Source organism: Cottoperca gobio, chromosome 5 (genome assembly GCF_900634415.1).
Source record: "Cottoperca gobio chromosome 5, fCotGob3.1, whole genome shotgun sequence".
Classification (NCBI taxonomy): domain Eukaryota; kingdom Metazoa; phylum Chordata; class Actinopteri; order Perciformes; family Bovichtidae; genus Cottoperca; species Cottoperca gobio.
In genome coordinates this window covers 1,338,432-1,365,196 of record NC_041359.1, presented here as the reverse complement: position 1 = coordinate 1,365,196, position 26,765 = coordinate 1,338,432, and the positions used below count along the sequence as shown (strand labels likewise).

The 26,765-nt window shown below is 41.1% G+C and overlaps 1 protein-coding gene across 2 annotated transcripts in view; it reads left to right on the top strand.

Moving 5' to 3' along the window:
* LOC115008088 (receptor-type tyrosine-protein phosphatase gamma-like) overlaps positions 1 to 26,765 on the top strand; it is a 377,770-nt gene that overhangs the window by 335,898 nt on the left and 15,107 nt on the right. The window contains exons 10-22 of one of the 2 annotated variants that reach the window (XM_029431375.1): positions 187 to 295; positions 843 to 892; positions 1,178 to 1,940; positions 9,628 to 9,781; positions 14,382 to 14,473; positions 17,660 to 17,751; positions 20,030 to 20,126; positions 21,440 to 21,522; positions 21,745 to 21,879; positions 22,535 to 22,669; positions 23,073 to 23,248; positions 24,656 to 24,791; positions 25,869 to 26,015. In XM_029431375.1, coding sequence (XP_029287235.1) covers positions 187 to 295; positions 843 to 892; positions 1,178 to 1,940; positions 9,628 to 9,781; positions 14,382 to 14,473; positions 17,660 to 17,751; positions 20,030 to 20,126; positions 21,440 to 21,522; positions 21,745 to 21,879; positions 22,535 to 22,669; positions 23,073 to 23,248; positions 24,656 to 24,791; positions 25,869 to 26,015 — 2,169 coding nt within the window. Of the gene's footprint in view, positions 1 to 186; positions 296 to 842; positions 893 to 1,165; positions 1,941 to 9,627; positions 9,782 to 14,381; positions 14,474 to 17,659; positions 17,752 to 20,029; positions 20,127 to 21,439; positions 21,523 to 21,744; positions 21,880 to 22,534; positions 22,670 to 23,072; positions 23,249 to 24,655; positions 24,792 to 25,868; positions 26,016 to 26,765 lie in introns of both variants that reach the window. The other variant, XM_029431374.1, reaches the window with a different exon arrangement.

Genomic DNA, 26,765 nt, shown 5'->3' with positions numbered 1-26,765 from the left:
GTGGACGACCACTCTGCCTGCTGAGCCACATTAGGAATGACTTAATCATATCTTAATTGATGCAACCCCGCTCTCTATAAGAACTCCCAGCCCTGTAACTGAATTACCTTGACTAATGAAACAAACTTAGAAGGACCTAACTGATTGTGTTTGTGTGTGTGCATGTTGTGTGTGTGTTTTGTCCAGGAGGCCGTCATTTATCCCGTCTCCCCTGATGTGCTGTACCTGTTTCGAGTCCAGGCCATCTGCATGAATGACATGCGCAGTGACTTCAGCCAGAGCATGCTCTTCAGAGGTAACAAAGAAACATACACACACACACAAACACATACAGACTTCAAGTGCTCATCAATTGCAGCAATATTATCTTTAATGTCATCATGACTGTCAATATGAGCATCAGTACGTATCTCCTTCATCTACACAGCCCCCTCTCAACATGCCGTGCATATTGATTTGCATTTACGCAAACAATATTCTCTGACAGTTAGGATTCCTGTGACCATAATATCACAAAATCTTTCATATTGTGGTTATTTATGTGAGCTCATATCAACAGCTGCAGGCTAAAGGAAAGGAAAGAGGAGGAAAGGAAAGCCATAAACTAGCAGTAAGCAGCTGAAATGCAGCGAGATGAATTAATTTCATCTAACTACATTCAGTTTATTTGATGTCCCATTAAGTATTCAGCGCCTGGAATTTACATATTGTCATGTTGTGATTAATGTGTTTGCAATGCACTCATGAATGTCTTATAGACACCCTTTCCAGTGAAGTGTTGCCTGGTTGTCTTTCCTGTGTTTAAATGTGGAATATCCCATTTTTTCTTTCCTGGATTTCAGCAAACACCACCAGGATCTTTGAAGGGACGAGGATCGTGAAAACTGGAATGGTAAGGGAAGCAGATGTGAATCACTACTATTGCCTTTTCACGTTTTATCCAGCAGAGAGCAGTGTATTCGCATCATTCTTCACCGTGTGGACAGGAATGTCTTAAAGGGAATTAAAGTCAGGATTAGAAAGCAGTGGTTCACATGTAACAGGATAAAGGGATTTTAATTATTAAATATAACAGTATAAAATAATTGTGTTTTGCCTCAAATATACCTTAAACTCCTTGGTCAATAATATGAGCAAATACTTTAAAATTCTAATCATTAAATAGTTTATTTCTCAGCCGACGGTGTCGCCAGCTTCCTCAGCCGACATGGCTCCCATCTCCTCCGGCTCCTCCACTTGGACCTCCTCAGGCATCCCCTTCTCCTTTGTCTCCATGGCGACAGGAATCGGCCCGTCCTCCAGCGGTAGTCAGGCAACTGTAGCATCCGTGGTGACCAGTACTTTACTGGCCGGCCTGGGCTTCAGCGGTGGAGTTATCTCCTCTTTCCCCAGCTCTGTTTGGCCGAGCAGAGCACCAACACATAACCCCACCACCGCAAGCCACACCACTGAACCCACAAAGCCCGCCAAAGAGGCCACCGCTTCTGCCTCTGCTGTCACGACGGCCACAGCCAAAGATAACAGTGAAGCTGGGGGTGAGGACGGAGAGAACAGCAAGGGTCAAGGAGAGGACGGAGAGAGGGAAGGAGAGGATAAGGATGAAGAGGAGGAGGAAGAGGAGAAAGACAAGAAGAAGGAGAGGAAGGGATCAGGAGAAGTGAGCGAGGGAGGGAGGAAGGACGACAGCACAGCGGTGAATGAGCCGCCCAGCGAGAAACCGGACGGCACTGCAAAGGAGAAAGAACCAGATCCAATTAACATGCCACCTGATGGAGCAAACCACCTGGAGGTGTATACCCACAATCCACTCGACCCTAACTCCTCTACCAACACAGAGGCAGCCATTGATGTGGCAGAATTCACTGCTAAGGACCGAGCAGTGACACGCAGACCAAGCTCAGGAAGGGACAAGAAGCATTGGCCTTTCTCTATCCACACTGGTGAGTCAACTTATGTGCTAAAGACTCATGTAAACAATTAGTTTTGATCATTTGTAAAAAAGAATAAGAAAGGTGGAATATGCTAAATGTTCTTGTATTAATCTTAATAACTTGTGTTCTAGTAGTTTGGTGACATTGGCTGCAGCAATATGTTTGATGAATCCCAAGTACAAGTTACATGAACATAAAATAAAATAACTGGATAAGGTCAACTTGGACATTGTGAAAGTCTTCAGAAGTTCTTGTCTCTCCAAAAACAGATTCTTTATTAAGCACTCTCCAGTCAAGGATCCAATATGAAGGAATGCTTAAAAATAAGATCATACATCCAAGGCCCTCTGAATGTGAGGTTACACTGACAAAACAGACACATGTATACATGTTGGAAGCATCTACATTGTGTTTGCCCCTACAAATTGTATGCACCTCAACTTGGTAAGGCAGTAATACATTGGGTCTAATGTGTGCATATAGCTAAACTAATAATATCACTGATTTGACAGAGAGTAACAAACTATTTTTAATTCACACACCAATGTTCCCAAATATCCCAAAGAGTAAGATCATTTACAGATGTTACTGTTGCTGAATGTTTCAGTGCTGCTTTGATCACTATTTCATTCTCTCCACTGTTATCTCCTGGCTATGCAATTATTGTTAGATTAAGTTAAAGAGTGATGTGGAAAATCACAATGTAATGCATCCAGCTGGTTCTGCTAATGTATATAGCACTTACGTTAACATACAATATTTAAGCCACACCCAAGCCAACACCTTGACTGCATAATATTTTCGTTATACTGGGTTTAAGAAGTTTGTCTACAAATGTTCTACTAGAATATTATAACCAAGTAAAAGTAAAAAATTGCACTCCCTGGTCACACAACATGATGGGTGCGTTTGATTTGTGTCACCAAGCATGTTCTCCGGATGGTGCATTAAATCCTTGATTAATTAAGTTAATTAAGGTAAATGCAACATAGGTACAATAAAGCTAACCTTAAGGCCCTGTCACACATATCCGTATGGCAGAAACGTATGCCGGCGTATATGAAAATTAGCTCCAAGAGTCCAAATACGTCTAACTTTTCCACAGTGGTGTTGTAGCTGACGTATACATAACAAATTACTATACGTATGTGAAACATATTGATAGCGTATCACTTACTTATACAAAACATATCAGAGCGTCTGGCCAACGGCGCTGGAAAAGTGCCATTTGGTTCACGTCATGCTGATGCTGGAGAACGGCTAAAATGTACTCTTGTCGCAGCCTCTCAACATCTTCCATGCTCTCTGATGCTAGGTTGATGTACTCATCAAGACGTGCTGTGAAGAAGTGAGGATGAGCTACACACAGGGACCCTATATACTATATTCAAACCCCAATAAGCTCCCAAAACGCTAACTGAACGCTAGCTGTACTGTAGAAACACGTTTAATAAGTTACTCCGTCATCAGGGATAATCTTAACATAGGGTAGGAATAGGTGATACACTCGTTATCAATAAGTTGGCTGTAGGGTTCACCGTCAGCCGACGTAGCCTATATCTAATGTACCTCTAACATATTCACGTACTGTATTTACGTAGGTAAGTATTCACCTACTGTACTTACGTAGGTAAATATTCGCATACGTATTCCGTATTCACGTATGTCTAACGTAACCTAACGTCTGCATATCTTATGAAGCACACGTCGGGTACATCCGGTAATTTTGAACATGTTCAAAACATCAGCATTCAACAACGCACCCCAGCGTAGCACAGTGAGCTCTTAACGAATACTACTTATACCTTACCTTATATAAACGTACACCAGCGTGTTTATTTTGTATATGCCATATTTTTGTATATCTAATGCATTCGTTGGGTATTCGTCTGATACATTTTGTATTAGGAAGTGATACTCTATCAATAGGTTAGACATGCGTATCTGTATATGTTCACTTTTCAGATCAGATGGAAAGTTGGACGTATTTGGACTCTGACAGATTGTGAACTATTTTTCGTATACGTTTCCACCATACAGATATGTGGGCCTTTAACCCATTATCACGTCATGCTTAATTGTATTATATATGTATATATACTGTTCATTAAGTGTCAGCTGAGTGCAGTCTCTCCTTTCTGGACACACCTGCAGCTTCTTCTCTGCTGCAGCTGGTGATTTAGCTCCTATCTTTTGTTCCATTTTCACACTTTTTTTATTTGACTTTTGTTGTTTTAACTGTAACAGACTTTAAATCAAGTACAATTTTTGTCAATTACTCAAGTAAAATGACGTTGTTACAGTAACAAGAGAAGTGGTAATTTGTTACTTCCACCCCTGGTTCAGTGTTAAGTGAAATGACCATGACCACAACTTTAGCAAATTAAGGTATCGTAGGGAATTGTTGTGTAAAACAAGTTGAAGCTGGAGCGTGGACATGATGGAGGGTACAAGGTGGAACTGCACTCTTGCATAAATCCTCAATGTAGATGAACTGCAGTGATAGAGAGTGGATGAACTGCAGTGATAGAGAGAGGATGAACTGTAGTTGGATGAACTGCAGTGATAGAGAGTGGATGAACTGCAGTGATAGAGAGAGGATGAACTGTAGTTGGATGAACTGCAGTGATAGAGAGAGGATGAACTGTAGTTGGATGAACTGCAGTGATAGAGAGTGGATGAACTGCAGTGATAGAGAGAGGATGAACTGTAGTTGGATGAACTGCAGTGATAGAGAGTGGATGAACTGCAGTGATAGAGAGAGGATGAACTGCAGTGATAGAGAGAGGATGAACTGCAGTAATAGAGAGAGGATGAACTGCAGTGATAGAGAGTGATAGTGGATGAACTGCTAGATAGAGAGAGGATGAACTGCAGTGATAGAGAGAGGATGAACTGCAGTGATAGAGAGTGATAGTGGATGAACTGCAGTGATAGAGAGAGGATGAACTGCAGTGATAGAGAGAGGATGAACTGCAGTGATAGAGAGTGATAGTGGATGAACTGCAGTGATAGAGAGAGGATGAACTGCAGTGATAGAGAGAGGATGAACTGCAGTGATAGAGAGTGATAGTGGATGAACTGCAGTGATAGAGAGAGGATGAACTGCAGTGATAGAGAGAGGATGAACTGCAGTGATAGAGAGAGGATGAACTGCAGTGATAGAGAGAGGATGAACTGTTGTTGGATGAACTGCAGTGATAGCGAGAGGATGAACTGCAGTGATAGAGAGAGGATGAACTATCAGTGATAGAGAGAGGATGAACTGCAGTGATAGAGAGTGGATTAACTGCAGTGATAGAGAGTGGATTAACTGCAGTGATAGAGATTCATAGTGGATGAACTGCAGTGATAGAGAGTGGATGAACTGTAGTGATAGAGAGTGGATTAACTGCAGTGATAGAGAGTGGATTAACTGCAGTGATAGAGAGTGGATGAACTGCAAAGTAAAGTGTTAACAAAGTTCCAGCAGGAGCTGAAAGCAGACCTAATGCTTTTCCTCTCCCTGCTCCCCCCGCCCATACAGCAGGGCACTGCATTAACCAAGCACACACCGTGGGACATCAATTCAATTTCAAGTGCTTTGTAACACAGTCTAAGCGCAAGACCAGACATTATTATGAACAAAGCAATCTTCTGATATTCTCCGGAAATGGTTTTCTCAATCTCTTGTCAAAGCACACTTAGCACATTTTATTCAGTTTGAGCTGAAGGGACTCGAGGGTAAAAGCTTAAAAAGTTGTTGCACAACTTTATAAAAGTGGTAACTAAACTCAGTTCGGAACCGTGTTGTGGGATGTGTTTTTATGATGAGTGCATGCTTTGAGTACTTCAGAAAGCATCTATACTGCTTTTAGCCTATAAACTACAAGTCCCAGTCTTCAAGGCAGAGAAACGTTAACTGATCTCCTAACTAACATGTCTGGCTGCATGTTGCATGTTTATTATTGGGATGTCTATCTAAATATAACTCACTAAAGTTATTATTGTGTGAAGTTTATGATGTATAGGGTATGTCATGTTAATTTATTCATGTGGTACATTTGTTTCAAGATTCAAACAAGTTTGATTAGAAACACTTAACTTAATCCAAGCTACATATCTCCACCCTAAAGCACTGAGCTGTAGCTTGAGAAAAGTAAGCTCTGTTAACATGAACAAACTTGCTCAAAGCTTTTAATGTAAAACTGCAGGCGCTGAATGCCATGCTAAATTAGATCAGAGCTATCAGGATGTAGCACAGGGTCTGATAAGATTTATATAGCTATTTTCTAGTCTTTGAGACCAATCAAAGCACTTTTACAGCACACATTCATACCCACATGCCATCTGCTCATCAGGAGCAATACAGATTTACATACACACTTTGACATGTTGACTGCAGGGGCTAGGGTTTGAACCACTGACCTTCCAATTGGTGGACGACCTCTCTACCTTCTGATCCACAGCCGTCCCACACTCTCTCCACAGATGGATTCCTCAGACTGGAGTTAGCGATTTTGCACACAAAATAATACGATCCGTTTATAAATGCAACGCTAGACCACACTACCTCTTCAAAAACATATTTTGCTGATAATTCTTTTACTTCTTCAGTAAAGGTTACTTTTCCCACCATTGTTAAACTATGAGCTTGTTTATAACCCTCAGCCCATGTTAGTAACATTATACAAGTGGTGTGAAAGTGGAGAGTCAGGGCAGCAGACACACAGTCTTACTGGGGCCACACCTGACTCAGCAGCATGTGGAACTTCTGTTTATCCCCAGATTTCCTCTCTCTCATCCTGTCTTGCTATATCTGTCCACCTTTCTCTCCTGCTCCTGCAGCCCCCCCCCCCCCCCCCCCCCCTTTCTCTGCTGATCATACTTTGCCATACTTTCTCCATACTTTTCATTTTGTTTTCTTCACTCTCTCCATCTCTTCTTTTAGTCCTTCTCCTCTTTTCCTCTGCCCACTGCCCCCCTCCCTTTCGCTCCCTCCTCCAGCGCCCCCTCATCCTCTCTCTGCCTCTCCCTCTCTTCTCGCTCTGATCTGAGTGCTGGCCTACTTTCAGACATGGCGAGAGGAGATGAGGCTTGCAGGCTAGACTCAGCTGCAGGGGAGGGGAGAAAAAAGGCTCTGCTTCATTTATAGTTACATGTGTGTGTTTATGGTGTGTGTTGAGTGTGTTAGTGCCTGTACAGTATGTATGAGTGACTAACTGTGTGTGCGTGTGCGTGTATGTGCGTGTGTGTGTGTGTGTGTGACTGTGAGTGACTGTGTGTCATGTGTTTGCGTGCTACTGGCAAGGGTTTATTTATTTATTTATTTTTGGCAGACCGGCGTAATCTTAAGAGAAAGGCAGAAGGAAAAGAGAGGCGAAAAGAGGCAGGCAGCATCTCTGTGTGCACCGTGCATGTCTGTGCATGTGTGTGTGGATGTAAGGAAGGGGATGCAGAGTTAGTGTTGATGCAAGCCAGCTGTGGTGCAGTGCAGGGGCCCTGCCTGATGTGGTGTTCGGCTCCAGGCAAACATTGAAGGCCATGGGGGCCGGCGTCAGCTCCAGCAACGTCACGGCAGCAGCCGCTGAAGTGGGTAGGTGGTGGTGATGTTTGTGGTGTGGATTTACAAGTGACTCAAACGATATAGAGCTGTGTGTGTGTTTGTTTTGATGCAGTTATCTGGCTGCACTTCCTCAAAGAGTGTACAGGACTCAGGGCAGTAAGAACTTCGGCTGGAGACTGTATTCATTTTGATTCATGGTGGTTTGTATTTACTGCAGCTCACATTTTCAGTTAGATGAAGTAAAAGGAACAACGCCGTTTGCTGTCTTACCCAGGATGAGGTATTGATCAGTTTCATCCCAGTGTCCCGTACAGAGATACAGTAGGTCCGTAGAACGTCTGTAGCCTAGCGTAGCAATTAAGCTGTGTCCCAATTCCACACGAACAAATTCTGCTAAAGTATAAACTATGTACTGCATCATGACATGAACATTACAAGAGGAAACTAAACAGGACACATTCCCAAAGATAGCGATCAAACTTTGGAATTCTTCAATGTGTGTAAAATTAGGAATCCTAACATGAAGAAAGCAAAATGTTTTTCTCATTACTATTCTCAATTAGTTTTAGTTGTATTTGTCCAGCTCTTAGCTGTTGGTTAGCTCCTTGTTTCTTTGTTAATGATATTGTTGGACAGTATGGAGAAACAACAAGTGAATTTAGAATGCATACACATTTTTCCAGAAAGGTGTGTGAACATTTGAACAGCCTGATCCCATGTTTGTTTAGTGATTCAAATAGGTCATAAGTCAATTTATTGAAATTTGCTCAATATATTTCTTCAATCCAGATGTACAAATGTAACTGCTCTGAAATCAAACACCAGTGGAATCGCACAATAATGTAAGCCTTGTACATATGCAATCTCAGTGGGCCCCCTTCGCATTAACATCCATTGTCATTTCTGTACAATACCTCCTACGGATAGAAGTATATGTGGTAGTGAAGTCTGCACAATCTGAAATCTCAGCATATTTCAATATACTGTATTTACTGTGTGAGGTTTTCTGTCCGCTGTCTTTGCCCTGATTTGACTCTTTTTTTGTCAATGGCACGATTTCTTCAAAGTGAATCAATATGCACTACTTGTTGAACCAACAGGAATAGTTTGTTTATTTGGCTAATAATGTAAAAATTCTAAATTGCAGATAGGAACAAACTTCAACTTAAAGTCCCGGCTTTACGAGGGCTACCCCTGTGTTCTAGCCCTGGGTACTTAGTTCCATTATTTCCACCATTTCTACTGTACGCTCCTGGCAACCTCTACCACAGCCTCTGTGTCAAATGAAAATTGCATAGTGATTAGTTTGGGAAAAACAAAACATACACAAATTAAGTGAAACAAATTGCTGTCAGAAGTCATTTCCTCAAATGTCAGACTGTTCCTGAAGATGGGATATTATTGTTTCTATGTTCATGTGCTGACATTTAAGAATACCCTGTAGTAATGTTGCATGTTTTAAGGAATGCGTTTGCCAGAAATCTTGTCATGCAAGTTGACATTCCCCAGCTTGTGGCTATTCTCACATTGACATGTATACTGTAAACACAGTTTGTTGGAGATCTCAGATAAGTTCTTAGTGTTTCCTAAATATCCAGCTCCTTCAAACAGCGACAGCAAAAGAAAACAACGTCAACGTTAAAGGACTTGGGGAGTTGTAAGGGAGGTGTTTCAAATATGTGTAATACAATATTTCTGTACACAGAGGTCAACCTGTGTTTGTTTCAGTTGCTTCCATCAATACAGTTATACAAAGAGGGAATTGTGTCAACCTTTATGACTTTCAGTTCCTTTCTTTTCAATATAAATGCTTCTGCAACAAGAGATAAGTGCTAGAGGCTTTCATAGGCTGGCAATATAAAGGCAAATATATGAAAGCCTGAACCATTGATCATATATGATCCAAGACAAAGGTGCTAATATTAACAGTTACTCTATATGTCATACTTGCTTTCTTCCCTCTTCTTCTTTCTTGCTAAATCTTGCTTTCACTCTAATCCAGTCCAGATTTCCGCATATATTAAGAATTGTCATTCCTACTCGATTGTATTCTTTCCCACTTGTCTGATAAGTAGCCTCCATCTCTAACACCTTATTATCTGCCTGTGGAAATTTCTTTCCTTCATCAGTTTCTCCATCTTTTTCTTCCAGACCGCCCAGGTGCTGAGACCAACCTGACCCACCAGGCAAACCCCGGGTCTGGGGCGGGGCTGGGCCATGTGGAGTGGCTGGTACCCTTGGTGGTGGTTTCAGCTCTGACATTCCTCTGCCTCAGTCTCCTGCTGGCTGTGCTCGTGTACTGGAGGTGGGTACAACAACTCCATCACCGATGAACTACTTTACAGGTGGTGGCCTAGAGGTTGGAAGGTGGATGGATGATTGGAAGACTGCATATCTAATGCTGCATTTGCTTATGGTTTAACATGGGCCTCATCTCTTTAAATAAGCTGATACATTTTTCATTTTTCATTCATCAGCTGGTTGGTCACAGTTGTTCAGTGTGAATCTGTCCTCTGAGTGATAGTGGTGGGGGATGCCAAATCTTGTGTTGTGTTAAATAAAGATTACATAAGAAAGTAGAACGCATATTTCCTAAAACCTCCAGGGTGACCTATTACAGGGTGAGAACATTTGGCACAGTTATAAATCAGTATGTTCAACTCTGTAATCTTCTTATTTTCAGAAATGACATAATACTTGTTAAAGAAAGCACACATAAATCAGACCAGGTTGATGACTCATATTTGTAGAGCATATGAATGTTAATTAGCATTTATATGCCGACTTACTTTTCTTAAATTCCGTCCAAGTGTATAAAGCACCATTAACAGCTCAAGAAGGAGCGTCGTAGTGAGCTGACCCTGGTTCAGCTGTCAGACTGTATTAGACTGGCTTTGGTCCAAGTAGTAGACTGAATGTCTGAAGGAACCAACCACACCAAACAATCGCTCTGTCTAATATTCATTTATATCCAAATGTCCAAACCAGCTTCTTTAGATATACATTACTGTAGGTACATTATCCTTGTAAATCATTTGATTATTGTGATGAATTATTAGTTGTATAAAAGTAAGAGTCTGAGGCAGGCAAGCAGAAGAGTGGTGTTTATTATGCTGCAGCAAAAATCTAAATCATTTGTGGCATGTGAGGGAAGACAGATCATAATAACAAGCAATGCTGACACAATTAATAATTTGCTCTTAAACGTGGTGCCTGACATATGCCTAATAAGATTGTTGTATTGTTGTTTTTCATATCACATGGACCCCCCCCCCCCCACACACACACACACACACACACACACACACACACACACACACACACACACACACACACACGCACGCACGCAAACACACACACGCACACGCACACACAGGCCTGGCACCAGGTACTGGGAGTGTGTTTAATCTTATTGTGGAGCAAAACTCAGGTCACAACCTGTGTTCCACACAGACTCCGCCCTGCTGCAGTCCGATTGGCCCTCCAGCAGCTGTTGCTCTGCTGCATTCAGGTCTTTAAGAAAAGAGGTGAATATCAGCTTCTTAACTAAATATATGTTTTACCTTACTTGATAATGCAGTATTTACTAAAAATGCTGTTGAGAAGCACATTGGACATCACTTGGTAAACAATATCTGGGAACATTATGCAGTGTTCAAGTCATTTGCATCTGCATCTGTCGGCCATATTTTTAGAAAACATACTAAGCAAATTCCTTAATGTATTTGCAGTTACAAAATCTTGACATCTGTTTTCTGCTGTGTGTTCAGAAAATATAAAAACCCTTTGGAAACTTAATCTAGCCCTTATGTCTTACTACATTAATTGCAGTAATTAGAATTTACTGTATTTTGGAGGACAGAGTGAGTTGTATGGAGCATATCGGAGTGTCGGATACTACCAAGTACTGAAGATTGGCTTTGAATTATTGGCCAAATAGTAATTTCACCCCCTTACTTACCTACTGTGACTTCCTCTCAGTTTGTAAATAGTTTATTTGAACCAAAGAATGATTATGTCAATGTTGTCCCATGTTACATGAATGCATCATGACACCAGCTGTCTCACACCAGGAAGTGGTTCGGGATTGACCTGCGTTTGTGTGTTGGTGTCACCGCGAGGGAACAACCCCCTTCATGCCTTGTTAGGAAAGCTGCGCTCCCTCCCTCCCTCCTTCTGTCTTCCCTCCTTCTGTCCCTCCAATCTGTGCACTCGCACTTAGTTCATGTCAGCAACAGTATGCGGCAGCCTCCATCCTCTGCTTGTTCACCAGGATGAACACTTTCTGCTCTCTGCTCTGTATCAAATACAGGTAGGGAGTGTCTGGACACACACACACACACACACACACACACACACACACACACACACACACACACACACACACACACACACACACATAGATGTGGTTGTTATAAAACTGTTGTTGTCACTGGAAGTTAAGTAGTGGATAAGGACACTGCAAAGGACATATGGCAACACACACTGTCAGTAAGTTAAGTTTCATTTAGTTGTTGAGTTTAAAACAAGGCATGTGGCAGTCCTTTATTTTGACACCTTGTAATAGGAATGAGTGTGTGAGCATTGCTTGGTAGGTGTGTTATTATTTTGAATGTGCAGAAAAACACAAATTAGTCTATGTTTCCATGAACCTGTGTCAAGAAGGTACAGGTTAACTAAAAGAGCATCAGTAATGTTTCTGTAGTTCTGCTAGTGAAATCATTGCTGTTTGAACCTGAACAACAGAAGAGTGATCTGATCCTCCACCTTTATAGTAAAGGTTTGTTTAGGATTAGGCCACTAAAACTACTAGGTTAAGGTCCGGGGGAAGAATGTGGTCATGGTGAAAAGAAACTAACAATGACTGTTGGTAGCAGACAGGATGGTAACAGCATGGCCTCCCACGTCAAAGTCAGACACTTTGTACAACTGAACATCGAGCCCAACCTCCTCCCTAAGAGGCTTTGCAGCTATATACCAAGAGCATGCTACTTCTGTGTGTGACAGGCAACAGTCATTAATCACACAACCATAAGAGGGTTTACATCAGGACAGCATTTATTTGGTTGAACATCATTCATTCATATTAACCATGCAAAGACTTTGAGAATATGGTAAAGATAGTCAAGATATTATTACAACGATGCATGCAGTGTAGCATCTGGTCAGCTGATGAAGGCCACTGCAAGGCTTTCAAAATAAAAACCTATTTATGTAGCAGACTGAACCATTCAGAAGACAGCCGTAACATTTTAAGACACACTGATTTAGTTCATCCCAAATAAAATCCCAAAACCTCCTCTGTAGACTTTATTTTCTGTGACTTACGTTTTCTCAAAGTAGCCTGTCAGCTGGATGTAAACGTAGCTCGTCTACCTCATGTTCATGCTCTCTGTCTCTGGATTTGGTTCTTACTTATTAAGTGTTTTCTGAGGGAGAAGACATGTGATACCTCTTTTGCTTCTTTCTGCTTTATTTAAACTCCAACATGTCTCCAAATGCCTGATGCAGATCTCCATTTCAAAGCAGTCTAATGCCAAACATTACATTTGTGATCAAAGTCACCGTCACAGGCTAAAAACACGACAGGAGACCTTCTGATGTGTCTGCTCCTGAAAGCTTTGCGGCGCAACTGTTTCTACATGTACTGTATGTCACTTCAATCACATAGAGTGACGCACATTCTGTGTGTGTGTGTGTGTGTGTGTGTGTCTGTGTGTGTGTCTGCGTGCTACAGTACATCACTTTTTAAATTAGACAAGTCACTTTATTATAAAACCTGCAGTGCGTTGTTACATCGTTCATGATAAAAGTCTAAGCTCTAACAAGCTTAAAAGACTGTGGTGTGTGTGTGTTTGTGTTGATCGTTATTATGTGTGTGTGTGTGTGTGTGTGTGTGTGTGTGTGTGTGTGTGTGTGTGTGTGTGTGTGTGTGTGTGTGTGTGTGTGTGTGTGTGTGTGCCATGTGTGTGCAGTTCAAAGTACATTTTTGAGGGTAGGAGGACTGTCACCTACTGACTGCCATGATACAATCTGTATTCTCTTTTTGTTTTTTCTGTAAAGACACACAAACAAACACACATACACGCACACAAACAGTTCACTGCAAGGATCTGGCCAATGAAGGCAGGTCCCCCAGAGGACTGAAAAATTAATAAATAAGACGATTATCTGGTATACCATCTCTATGGTAAGTTTAGGCAATCATCACAACCACTTATTTTTGGTTGGGGCAATATGGCCAACATGTAAAAAATAAAAAAATAAATGAAAGTAGACCATGTTGACTGGATGTAGACATTGGTCTCTAGAGTCAAAGTCAGATCATTTGTCCAGCGAACAGACCACTAAATAAATATATCCATATGACTGAAAAACCCTGACTGATCACCTATGACCCAGCACCTGCACTTCTTTCTTTTTTGTGCTTTCCACTGAACTAGCCATGCTTGTGAGTGGGAAGTAAGTGCGGGATCAGGTCTCTGTTGTTGCAACAGCGACCCCTCGTGGTTGGGTATGAAGGATGTGAAATCTTAGGGTTAGTGTGAACATCGAAGCAGAGGCAGCTGGTGACTTCATGTGTATGAATCTGCACCCTCCCCCGAACAACAGTTGGATTACCTTTAACAAATTGTGGAGAAAATAGAAAGTAAATGTGTAAATGCAAGTTGACATATACAAATGCACTATTAAACAAATGACGAGTGTACAATGGATTTAGTGATACTGATGACCACAGAGGATTAAAGGTTTATCCTCCAAATTCATGAGAAAGAAGACTTTGTTTCTGTTTTTCAAATGACAATTACAACTGAGTGAGATCATGAATCAGTGAGGGGTTTGTAGAACTCTCTCCCTATGGAAATAAAGACATTGTTAAAGTGTAACCTCTCTCCTTCTGTCAGGCGCTGTTTCCAGACAGCCCGCTTCTATGTTGAAGACAGCGATTCACCCAGGGTGGTACCCAATGAGACGACCCCTGCCATCCCCATTCCAGGTAATAAACAAACACAGCACTTCTCACATTTAGAATTCTCATGCAAAGCTGCTGGTATACCTTGCCATGGCAACATATTTCAGACGTATTATTTGTTTGTTTGTTTGTCCACTGTTGCTTTGTAAGTCGAAGTGTAGGCAACATATTTACTAGTGTTTGGGAGTAGAGATCATTCAATATATGTTGTCTGCTTTTGATACTGTATGTTGAATATAATGCAGTTTGCATGTATGCAAGCGTAGGAAGAGTTAAATATGTACAATATATTTGACCCTAATCACATTGCTATACACACCCCACTATGGAACTATGAAACAAATCACATGGTTGCATGAAGGATGCAGCACATTGTGTTTTTAAGCATTACCAACTGACTGGGTTTGTCTTAAAAGGACCCACACTATGTCCTCTCTCTTCCTCTGATATCTCCTGTTGGAGATCTGTTCAGTTGAGGAAACATTCTCCACAACCAAGTTAGTTTTAACGGTCTCAGATGCCCTGTCGTCACCATCAATGTTGCACCTGGTGTGGCTGAGAGCTGACTATATGCTCAGCAATAAACATTGTCCTGTCCTTTTGTCAATGAAGCTAGATCATCCTTGAATAACGAAGCATCACCTTTAAAAGCCACTCTGAGCACACAACCATCGCTCAAACCTTTTCCTTCAGAGGAGTGACTGGTTTGTGTGAATAAAGTTTAACTAGCTGACAAGTTCACGTATTTGTGAAACAGCCCATCTAGAGAGTGGGTGTGCGTGTGTGTGTGTGTGTAAGAGAGAGAGGGAGAGAGAACAAGTGAGAGAGAGCATTTCCAAAGAAAACACACACACACACACACACACGCACACGCACACGCACACGCACACGCACACACACACACACACATACTATATATAAAACCTCTACTGGGCGTGAAAGCTGCTCCAGCTCTAGTCCTCAGGTCCAGGATTTGGGTCCAAACGCGTTGAAATCAATTAAAATCTTGTGGGGACTCTTTACAGTACAATGGGTCTTGACTGTGTGCCCAGCATGGCAGAGTTCAGCACAGACAATAATGGTGTCTCCCATTGAGCCCATGTTCTATCCCGCAGCAGGATCACAGGCTCTCTGAGCTCTTGTTTTTGATTCACCAGTAATCACTGCGGTATGATATCTTGATAACCACTGGAAGAGTCACGTAGCTCTCCAGATGTTTGCAGGATAAATATCAGGAAACACTGTGTGGACATCAGAGTGCACGGCAGCAGACAGGGTGGTGTTTGACCATATGTTAGTTGGCTTAATTGTCTCAATAAACTCAGACCTAGAGCCTCGCACATCCCATAATCCGCTTTAAGACCTTCTGCTGAATTTAAAACCTGCAGGCAGCAGCCACTTACCACCTTCCAGTAAACACACACACACACACACGCTGCTGTATACCGTATGTATTTTAGAACAAAAGATCACATATTTCACACGTAGTACATACTATGGTGGAAGTGATTGTACTCTACAAAATAAGTCAAAGCAATAAAAAGAGATTGGCTCCATTCTCCATGTAGCTAATTGGCTTTTCCACACCCTCTGCCTAACACTCAGCAGCCTGCTGTGTTTACTGGCACACAAATCATTTTGACATATTTGCATACCTAAATGAACATCTTGCAAGACAGAAAGTGAGAGAGAGCGAGTATATGCTCCTGTTAATATTTGATGAAGACTAAACTGAGGGGCGCTGTGAGAGAGTTGTAGCTGTTCAATCATCTGGGTCGAGTTCGGCTTTTTATGCTGTCAGCGTCTGAAGAACGACTACTACTTTGCAACTGTTTGTATACAAGTGTTTGCCAGCTGATGAAACATGCACTCCAGCTCTGTGCCGTCCCTCTAAAAGCTCCCACAAGCAACACAACATCAAAATTACTTATGCAAGCTTTCTTGTATGTTTTTAATAGCTTAGTCCTCTGTGGTAAAAACACACGTTTTACTGAACTTGCATTATTCTTGGCAGAGATCATTGTAGGGAATGGATTTACTCAAAGCACAACTTAGTACCATGAGTGCTTATGCTAGCAATGGCCCTTAGCGCTGGCATTTAGATTTATTAACATCTATCAATCTATTTATAGTATCTAGGGTAATTAATAAAGACAACACTTAATACAAATGAATGCTAATTTTGCCTTGGCCTGAATTCTCTTCAAAACCTGTCTGCATCAGCATTTATTATCATAACACAAGGACACCATTGTTATGGTTTAGTAAGGCTTAATAATCATTTGTTGTAGGCAAACATCATTTCCAGTAGATTGTCTATACATTAATAACAAGAAGTGAACGTTTCGTCTTGACCTTGAAACAGTAGTTGATGAAACAACTACATAGTTGTTGTTTTGATTGTATCACATGATCTTCATCAACAGATGGCGTTTGAACAGTTGTCATGGAATTATAGATGTTAATATCTCCATTTTCTCAGTATTTTAAAGAGCTGTTGCTCTTGTTGGCTTAAAAACCCAAAAGGGCACTCAAACAGCTACTGCTCTGTGGTGAAATAGTCTGCTGTTTCAAAAGTCAAGAATTGATTTTCAACTCAAAAATGTTCACATTTGAACATCTACAGTATAATTTCATGGCACTTGGGGAACATAACAGTTACCTAATAGTTACCATCCCACACCATCCCTACTCTTCTAACATCTGTTGGGCTGGGCTGTTATCAGTCTTTGCACTTAGTTATCAAACCGGATGAACAAATCAGAAAATATCTAATTTCTCCCAAACCAATCAATTTGAGAAATATGCCATGTAGTTGCTGATTTCTGTAACACTTAGTTTACATACTTTGCTTACAAGTGAAAGCCAGTTGAAGAGGTGAGTCAAAGCATCACAGATTGCTGAGTCACTTCTCAGCTTCTAGAAGATGAGTTGTAGTAGTCTGGCTTGCCAAGGTCACCAATTCCCATGTTGCTGTAACCCTAGACTGTTCTGTAAGGGAAGCATTGCTTTAACAAAACAATGATCCTGCACAGCCTCACTCACATAATATGTGTGTACTTTACCTTTATTTGTTAAAGGCAGGCTGCTCTGTTTCTGTAATGCACTGTTAGATGTTGGAACAGTTATTCAATGGCAGCAGCTGGGGGGGGGCGGGGGTTTCTGGTCCTGTGGAGCCGGTTTAACCCGGGCCTCTTCTCTTCTCTGCAGATGACATGGAGGCCATTCCAGTCAAGCAGTTCATAAAACACATCTCTGAACTCTACTCAAATAACCAACATGGATTCTCAGAAGATTTTGAGGTAAGCAGTAAAGTCTTGTTGGTGCAAACCAATCAGTATAATATAACCATGTTGAAGTTCTTAGACTTGCAGTCGGTATATTGCCCAAACTCTTCGTCTCCTGTTTCAGACTATACCAGTTTAGGAAATATACCTGCACATAAACACACGCTATCAGATACTGATGGCAAGGCTTTGATAAGCTTTTAAAATAATGTACAAGAGCAGGTTATCACCACAGATCCTGACAGTCCACTGTGTTAGATGAGAAGCAGCCATTATCGTATTTCTAAAGCTCAAACTAGTGTATCATTCACAGCATATCAGTATGTACTCAGAAAACCCAGATGTAACGGCTCAGACATAGTCTCTCTGTAGTCTGAATACCCTCCCACACCAGAAGCATAATGAAAGCAGATATTATAATATAATGAAGAGCAGAAATGCTGCTTACTGAATGACTACGGTAATTGCAGAGTAAACAATAAGGAAGTTTCAGTGATGAGCAATTTAGTTTAGTAGATTTGCATGCTTCATCACACCTGCAATTGTCTGTAGAAATATGTTGCTGTTTTTTGTTTTGTTTTTCATCCTCAATCGTCGCTTTGTTTCCTGTTTGTCCTACAATCTCTCTGCAATGCTGGTCCATGCTCTTCCTAGAAAGAGAACTGTGGGTGGACTGAGCTCCTGAATGAGTAACTTAATAGTTATTAGAGTGTATATGTGCCAGTTCGTGTACCACCTGCTGATCACATCACCGGTCTGTGTCTGACATCATCTCCACTCAAATCCTGTCTCTTCCCATCACACCTGCAACCTGATATACTCACACGTACTCGCCGTGAAGCTTGCTACGGCCAAAATAAATCCCCTTCCCAATAAGTATGATGAATCAATGTTTAATAGTGCTAAAACAAGACAGTCGGCCTGTAAGGCTCCAGAGGAAATGAGGCCAAGGGGTCAGAGCCAAATCCAGCGCTGCCTTCCCTGTTGGTCATGCTGATCTAGCAGCCAACAGCTGTTGGCAGGAACTCTACGTTAAACACTGACATACATTCACAGGCTGCTAAGCCCAGAATTGCTCTCTGTCATTTCTAGGACTGTAAGCAACTGCCATAAGGCAGTATCCACATAGTAGAATAATTATAAAAAAAACTTATAGGAAGTAAACAAGAAGAAATCTCCAGGGTGAATCCTGTAATTTATTTTCATAACTCAAGCACAAGTCCTTTCACTGCTGCTGTTACTTTCCAATATGGTGCAGCATTCCCTCAGGTCAAGAACATAAACATTTATGCAAAGCAAGGGATGTAGCTTATTATTAAGAAGCACTTGCTAAAAAGGAAGAATGGAAGAGAGAAAGCGAGAGAATGAGGGCTCAAAGAAGCTGATGCCATTTATGACGGCAGCGTGTGGTGGATGTGGGACACCCTACAGTACAGAATGCATCACCAACTAAAAACAATGTACGGTGAATTTAAGAAGTCATCGTTTACATTTAGATGAAGAGCAGGGCAAAATGTATAACTAATTACAGACATTTCACAAAAACAGTTAAAGGCCAATCTTAAAATCAATAAAACCAACATGAGTTTGATTGAAATTACCTTGAGTGTACAATATAAAAACAGAATTCATAAAAATACAAAAAAAGACATCTCATCAAAACAACCCAGCACCAGTTTGATTGATGGACCCTGCTGTGCAAAACACAGGAAAATAAATAAATGGAGACGAATGGAAAGAAGCCCTTCTTTTCTAACATGACCTACAGTACACTTTTTATCTACTTGTGCCATCTCTGTAGATGATTTGTCAAACGTTGCATTCGTACCATCCCAATCGAGTGGAAAACAAGGCTTTAAGTCTGAAGTGCAGGTAGCACCCCCTACAGGCTGCGTTATTCACTACACAACACAATGCAAACGTGTCGCTGGAGGAAAGGTCTCTGCAGAGCCTGAATATGTTCAGGGAATTCCATGGCAGTCTGATTGAGATATCATGTGCACTTAGTCCAGTAGATTTAGACGTTTCTTGCATACAAATTCAAATCTTATTATTATTATTATTATTATTATTATTATTATTATTATTATTATTATTATTATTATTATTATTATTATTATTATTATTATTATTAGAAAGGTTAGGGGTCCCCAACGTTAGGATGCATCTTCTGGGGACATCCACATTTTCGAAATACAACAAGTCAGTGTACAGACACATCAGAATGACATAAGGTTGTGTCTGTGTGTGTGTGTGTGTGTGTGTGTGTGTGTGTGTGTGTGTCTTTCCCCAGGAGGTTCAACGATGCACTGCCGATATGAAGATCTCGTCAGAACAATCCAACCACCCTGACAACAAGCACAAGAACAGATATATCAACATAGTAGCCTGTGAGTACACACCGTAGTACATACCCTGTCCTATGTCCTTTACATAGTACTCACTCTGATGCAAACCTCTTCACAATGAGCATGTCTGTACTTCTTTACCAGAATATATATCCTGACAAATGGCTCCGAGATTACAACAGTTCTGCCGGTCCACAAATCTCCTCTCTATTTGAACCTTGTCGCAGCTGTGACAGCCTTTCATCCCTCAACCTGAGAAATGAACATCATATTCAGCACTCACTAAAATTATATTCTCAGCGATTTCATCCATGTGGTCTCTCCTGTTTTCACTTGTTTTGAATATTTAAACCTGCCAATGGTTTTGTCTCATTGTTGTGGATTGGATTGGAGCAGATTGGTTTAAACTGATTTTGGTGTTAAGAGTTGTGTTTCCTCTTCCAATACAACACCTTTTGTCCTAGTTTACTATAAAGGAGATTGTTCAGCAAGGACTGCTCAGACAATGCTTCCAAAGGTAGAAAATAGAGAGAAAAAACGCACAAGTCAAGGAATCTCTGGAGAGCATTAACGTACTCAGCAAACGTCATGGTACAAAGACAAGGATACTCAACTGTTGCTTTGCCTGGGGGCCACTTTTGCAAAATGACAGGAGGCCAGGGGCCAGTTAATTAACAAACCAGTCGCAGCCCCACACGGGTTAGGTGTACACAGGGACGCTTCGAGTATTTGAAGATATTCGGGGCTTAGCCTGGACCTCAGTCAGGGTCCGGGATACTACTATGAGACTATGAGTGCAAGTGGATGTGTTCATGGTCGTATTCTATTGTTTCTGTATGTTGCACTTTTGTTTGGCTTATTTGAAGCTATTGTTCTGCATTTAAAGGATTTCACCTACTTGAAGATAATGTACTTGTAAGATTCTTGGTGTTTGGAGTTGTATCCTCATGATTGTTTGCACTTTGTGTAAGTCGCTTTGGACAAAAGCGTCAGCTAAATGAACTGTAATAATGTAATAATTAAACAGACCAACCAACAAGAAGATCGAAACTTACCACAAACCCTTCAGTTGTGAAAGCAGCTCAGTCTAATGTTTATTAGAGTGCATGCTGAATCAAAGGGCAGTACCATGCTGTTTAAATGTCTGTAAAAAGCAACGCAACCCAGTTGGACCATTGTTTTAACCACACAGGTTAATGTGCTTCCTGGTTGGGAGCAGGTGCCTTGGTAGTGCACCAAGATAAGAAGATTACATGGAGAGCACTGTGTTAGGGTTCGAGTTAAGGTTAGTTATTGCCGTGGTTCCAGTCACACAAACCCACTCACTGTGTTGCTGCTCTGTGTTTCCTCCTCAGATGACCACAGCAGGGTGAAGCTGAGCCCGCTGGCTGGGAAGGACTCCAAACACACAGACTACATCAATGCCAACTATGTGGATGTGAGTGCTTCTTAAATACTGATCGGTGTCAATGTGTTTGTATGATGAGAGGAATCGTTGTGTAGATGATGACTGCAAGAGCAAATACAAAACAATACAAAATCAAGAGCTATATCTTAGATATTATCTCAAGTGTAGTTTGTAATAGTTTAATGATGTCTGATGTTTGATATATGGCACTTGTTGCTAAACCAATAGTCTGTCTCTTTGTTCATCCGTTAGGGTTATAATAAGCCTAAAGCTTACATCGCAGCCCAGGGACCTCTCAAGTCCACCTTCGAGGACTTTTGGCGGATGGTGTGGGAGCAAAATACCTGCGTCATCGTCATGATCACTAACTTAGTGGAGAAAGGCCGAGTATGTTCTGACACTCACACAGACTCAATGTATACTTGTATACTTTTGTTTATGGTTTATAAATGGTGTATAACTTCTTAACCCCTCCCCCAATTACAGAGTGATACGCACTCAATGATCGGACTAAAGGAAACAGTTTCTCACAGCAGACATTTAGACTTGTCAAACACAGTGTAACTAACACAATGACACACACAATGGCTACATTTCATTGAGATGAGCCCAGTCCAAGCTAACATATAATGTTATCAGTTACACCAATGCTTTTTACTGCAAGTCAAGGTGTCCACTGTGAGAAAGGTGTATGGACATGTAGCGTCCTGGTGCTAGAGCTGGTCATACAGATGTCAGTGCTTCAAGCTACTGCTCAAGGTGTATAGGCAGATGCTCCTCAATATGAAAACTGTGTTTGACTTGTATCTGAGTGTAATGATTATTTAAAAGTACTCGTCATCACCCTGGAGGCATACAAAGTGGTAAGCATCTCACAGTAAGAACAGAAAAGACATGCTGCTGTGTATGCAACTGTAAAACTCAAATGGAAAGGGATATCTTCTTCTGACGGGGCAGGGGGTGGACATCAGCTCAGCAAATCTATTGCATTACTTAATCTCACACAATCATCTGTCTGTGTGTTTGTGTGTTTGTTCTACAGAGGAAATGTGACCAGTACTGGCCAACAGAGAACAGTGAAGAATATGGCAACATGGTAGTCACACTGAAAAGCACTAAAGTTCATGCCTGCTACACTGTTCGCCGCTTCATATTGGGCAACACTAAAGTGAAAAAGGTGAGAATGAGAGGGAAGGTGTGGCGCAGGCAGCACAGTGGAGCTGTTAACCTTGGTGATGTGTTGGAGGTGTGCTCGACACAAGGCACAGTGAGAGCCTGACACTGTTTCTGTTTATTCCTCCCTTTAATATTTAAAGCTGATCTGCAGAATATGTCCATCTAGACGTTAGACGTAATTAGTGCTTGATTCGGATGATAATATCTCTTCAGTTATGGGCTATTGCTTTACTTTATTTAGTTTCATAAGGAAGTATTTTAAAGGTTTGTGGGTAAATGGAAGAACATATTTTAGAGGTTAGTAAGTTCATGTAAAAGATGCTTTCTTTGTCCCCATCGCTTGATGCTTTGAAAAACAGCAAACATCTCTTCTGCCTGTCTTTTCCTTCCTCTCTTCCATCCAGGGTGGGAAGGGGAACCCTAAGACGCGGGCGCAGAGTGAACGGACGGTGCTTCAGTATCATTACACCCAGTGGCCCGACATGGGTGTCCCCGAGTACACCCTGCCCGTCCTCACATTTGTCCGCAGGTCCTCAGCCGCCCAGATGCTTGACATGGGGCCTATGCTTGTCCACTGCAGGTAATGTTTCTCCACCTGCCCGTTACTCCCTTCACCTCTCTGTCCCCCATCCATCTTTCACCTACATTAATTAGACTGTACTGTCATCTCTGTCCATAGTGAGTGTGGTCATTCAGCCTTTTGGGTTATTGGGAAACAAAAGCTTCAATTTCATACTTTGTACAGTGTGTTTGTGAAGAATGCACTTTTTGTAATTACAGATTAACTTAACAGCTATACCTTCGTGCATTTCTACACAGCTGCTTTTACAACGTCTGTATATCTAAACAGCTGTACTGAACCTGCTGTCAAAGCTTCCAGCTTGTATTTAAGGGCATTTTACAGTAAGCGGGTGGGGAAGTTACTGGTAATTGTCCGCTGACTGTGGCCCCAGGGGAATGAGATGAAGTTCTCTGCTATCGTCTGCAATGTGATCGTCGATAATAACGTGTCACACTGCCTCGCGGCTGTGGCTGCAGACACCACTCATTACTCCCATTTTGTACCGGCAAATACACACACGGACATCATCCTACACGCGCAAGAATCCGAGCACACAGAGACACACTCACTGCCTGCTGCTTTAAAGCCACAGGAAACTTAAAATCCTGAATTTGTAAGTAGAGTATATGTGTGATTGTATCTGTGTAGAACATGTTAACAGCTCTCTGCTGTTCTTTTTATTGTCTGATTTTTTTTTTTCTTTTGTAGTTTAATTCTGATTTTCTTTTTAATAAATCATCACAGATGGGGAAAGCTTCCAAATATGAAATACAATTCCTTTTAAATGTGAGAGTACGCACACTAACATGGCTACCGTGTCGGTAAAGGGCTTGTTTTTATGGTCACATTTAATTCACAGTTGTGTGTGTGGACAAATGACAACACCTTGATATGCAGTCACAGTCTGACGAGAATCTGCTGAGGCATACACATTTAAAGATAATGTCTGCAAAACATCAATTAGACAAGTCTGTCCTGAGCTGCCATCAGAATGTGTGTGCTTAGAAATCTGCACACTCTTGAATCTGGACTTGTGTTTTGTTTTCGCTAAATAATCGTGCTGATAATGAGTTAACAATTTGTCAAAGACATTTTTATTATAAAGTGAATTGATTGACTAACTTTTTTTTATTAACAAGGTATGTAGATACATCCATACATACATACTGTAGACCCCAAATCTATCCAATATGGAAGTCTCCACCCACAACAAACAACTCATTTGAACCATCCAGGGCAGAAAGTATGTTGTGGGTCGCAGTGAATTAAATGCGTGACATGAGAATAGTCATTTCTTAACAGCTTTCTACTGTCATCTCTTTAATAAAGGCGTTTACAAATGTAATATCCATTTGAATGCTAATTATATACATAGCTACAGTATATATATATATATATATATATCATTTCTGTGTTGTGTTGCAGTGCTGGAGTGGGTCGGACGGGGACGTACATCGTCGTAGACAGCATGCTGCAGCAGATCAAAGACAAGAGCACAGTTAATGTACTCGGCTTCCTCAAACACATACGCACACAGCGCAACTACCTAGTCCAGACTGAGGTTCGTATATCTGTGTGTGTGTGTGAACCAAATGTTTGACAGACATGTATTAGGTGATGTAGCTCTTAACTTATGAGAGCATGAACAACAATGCCTCACAGGGGTTAGCGCCAAGTGTTTTTCTGCAACCTGATACCCCATTTAGACAAATAGAGTGAAGAGTGACGTGGGTCAAACTACCTGTATCCTGTAATGGCTCAATGTGCATCATCCAGCCGTCTTGTTTATACTACAGGTCAGGTTATGGAATCACCAAATACCAACACGTGTCATTACGTTATGCATCTTGTGCTCAAGTGGAAATGTTGGTGTATTGAGGAAATTCCAAGATCATGATTATACTTTATTCTGTGGTCAATACACATACCACATTCATGGAAACTATTTTACATTACCCAGGTATCTTGTTATTAACCACAGTGTAAGGGGGGCACTTTGGCCTGATACTGGTGCTTGAGGAAGTCCTAAAAGTAATTAGGAATCCTCCTCTGGGGACCATGAATATTCACGGTGAGATACTGCTCTGTACAGAGTCTTCAAACATCAATGGTGAACCAAAGGAATCATTTCTCCACTAAAAGGTCATGTCACTCTACAGTGCACAAGGGAATGCTAAAGCTAGCATAGAGAACCAAATCAAACAATCTGTCCTGGACACTTGAATGATTTTAGTGCACATTGACCAAATGATTGTAAGAACTGTGAATAAAGTGTGAAGTCTCTGTGGAGCTTATCTGTGGTCAACATGTGGACTGTTCGGTCTTTATTTGTGGAAATAATTGTTCAAACCAAACTGCAAATTGCATATTTTCAGGAGGGTGTATGTTCGGAAGGTATTTGTCTCTGGTTAGACTGATGCATCATTCTACTCCCTTTGCATAGGGAGGAGAGTCGATTTCTACTTTGCTGAACAACGTTTTGAATGTCTTAATACAAATGTGGTTATAACTACTCCTTAATTGTATTGCAAAATTACAGTTGCAATGCAAATCTATGGTTTGGGCCTGCCAAACACGCCATCTGCCATACCAGCTGCTAAAGTTATTTTTTGTCTTTTGTCACGGTTTCCTGATCCAGGAGCAGTACATCTTCATCCACGAGGCCTTGCAGGAAGCCATGTTGGGGAAGGAGACGGAAGTGGCAGCCAGCCAGCTTCACAGCTACTTCCACAGCATCACGACACCAGGACGCAGCAGCCGGACACATCTGGAGAAACAGTTCAAGGTGAAGAGACTGATGGTATTTATTATTCGCTCCACATTTAGTGGAAACATTTCAACATTGGCACATAAAACATTATTATTATTATTATTAACATTATTATTATTAGCATAGGGTCACAAGATGCTTGATATCAACGATAACGGCCATCCATACATCCATACATACAGTATGTATCTACACATATGTAGGTTTCCCCTCAAATCAATAAATGTTATATATTAACATTAACACAGCTTTACATGCATTTAGTAATTATATTTTTCAAAAGGAATATTGTTTGTTTGAGATGTCGTCAAAATGTATTCCACATTGCTCCTCTCTGGTGCAAATAACAAATTGAAAAAAAATAATAAAAAAAACAGGGTATCAAACAGAAAGATAATACAATTGAATGTATTGATAATTTAGTTATAATACATAATAAATATTGTCTTTATCAATTTCTCAGATGTTCTTCCTGTCCAGGCCTGGTTTATAATGGTCCGTGGGTAGGATGAGGGTTGGTAGTCTTGACAACAGGAAGGTAGTTCCTAGTATTTCATCACAATATGACACACTCGAGTCCATGGTCTTGACCAGATGGAGTGTATGTGCAAAACAATAGCTCTCTTTGTTATGGTAATGCCTTCATAACAGCATTATAATGTAGACACTGTTTGTTTCTGAACGTACTCATTGTGTGTAGAGCTGTTGTTTTTCCTCTGGTCTTTGTGGTTCATTCACAACTCTTTTCAGCCAGTTTGGTGTTTT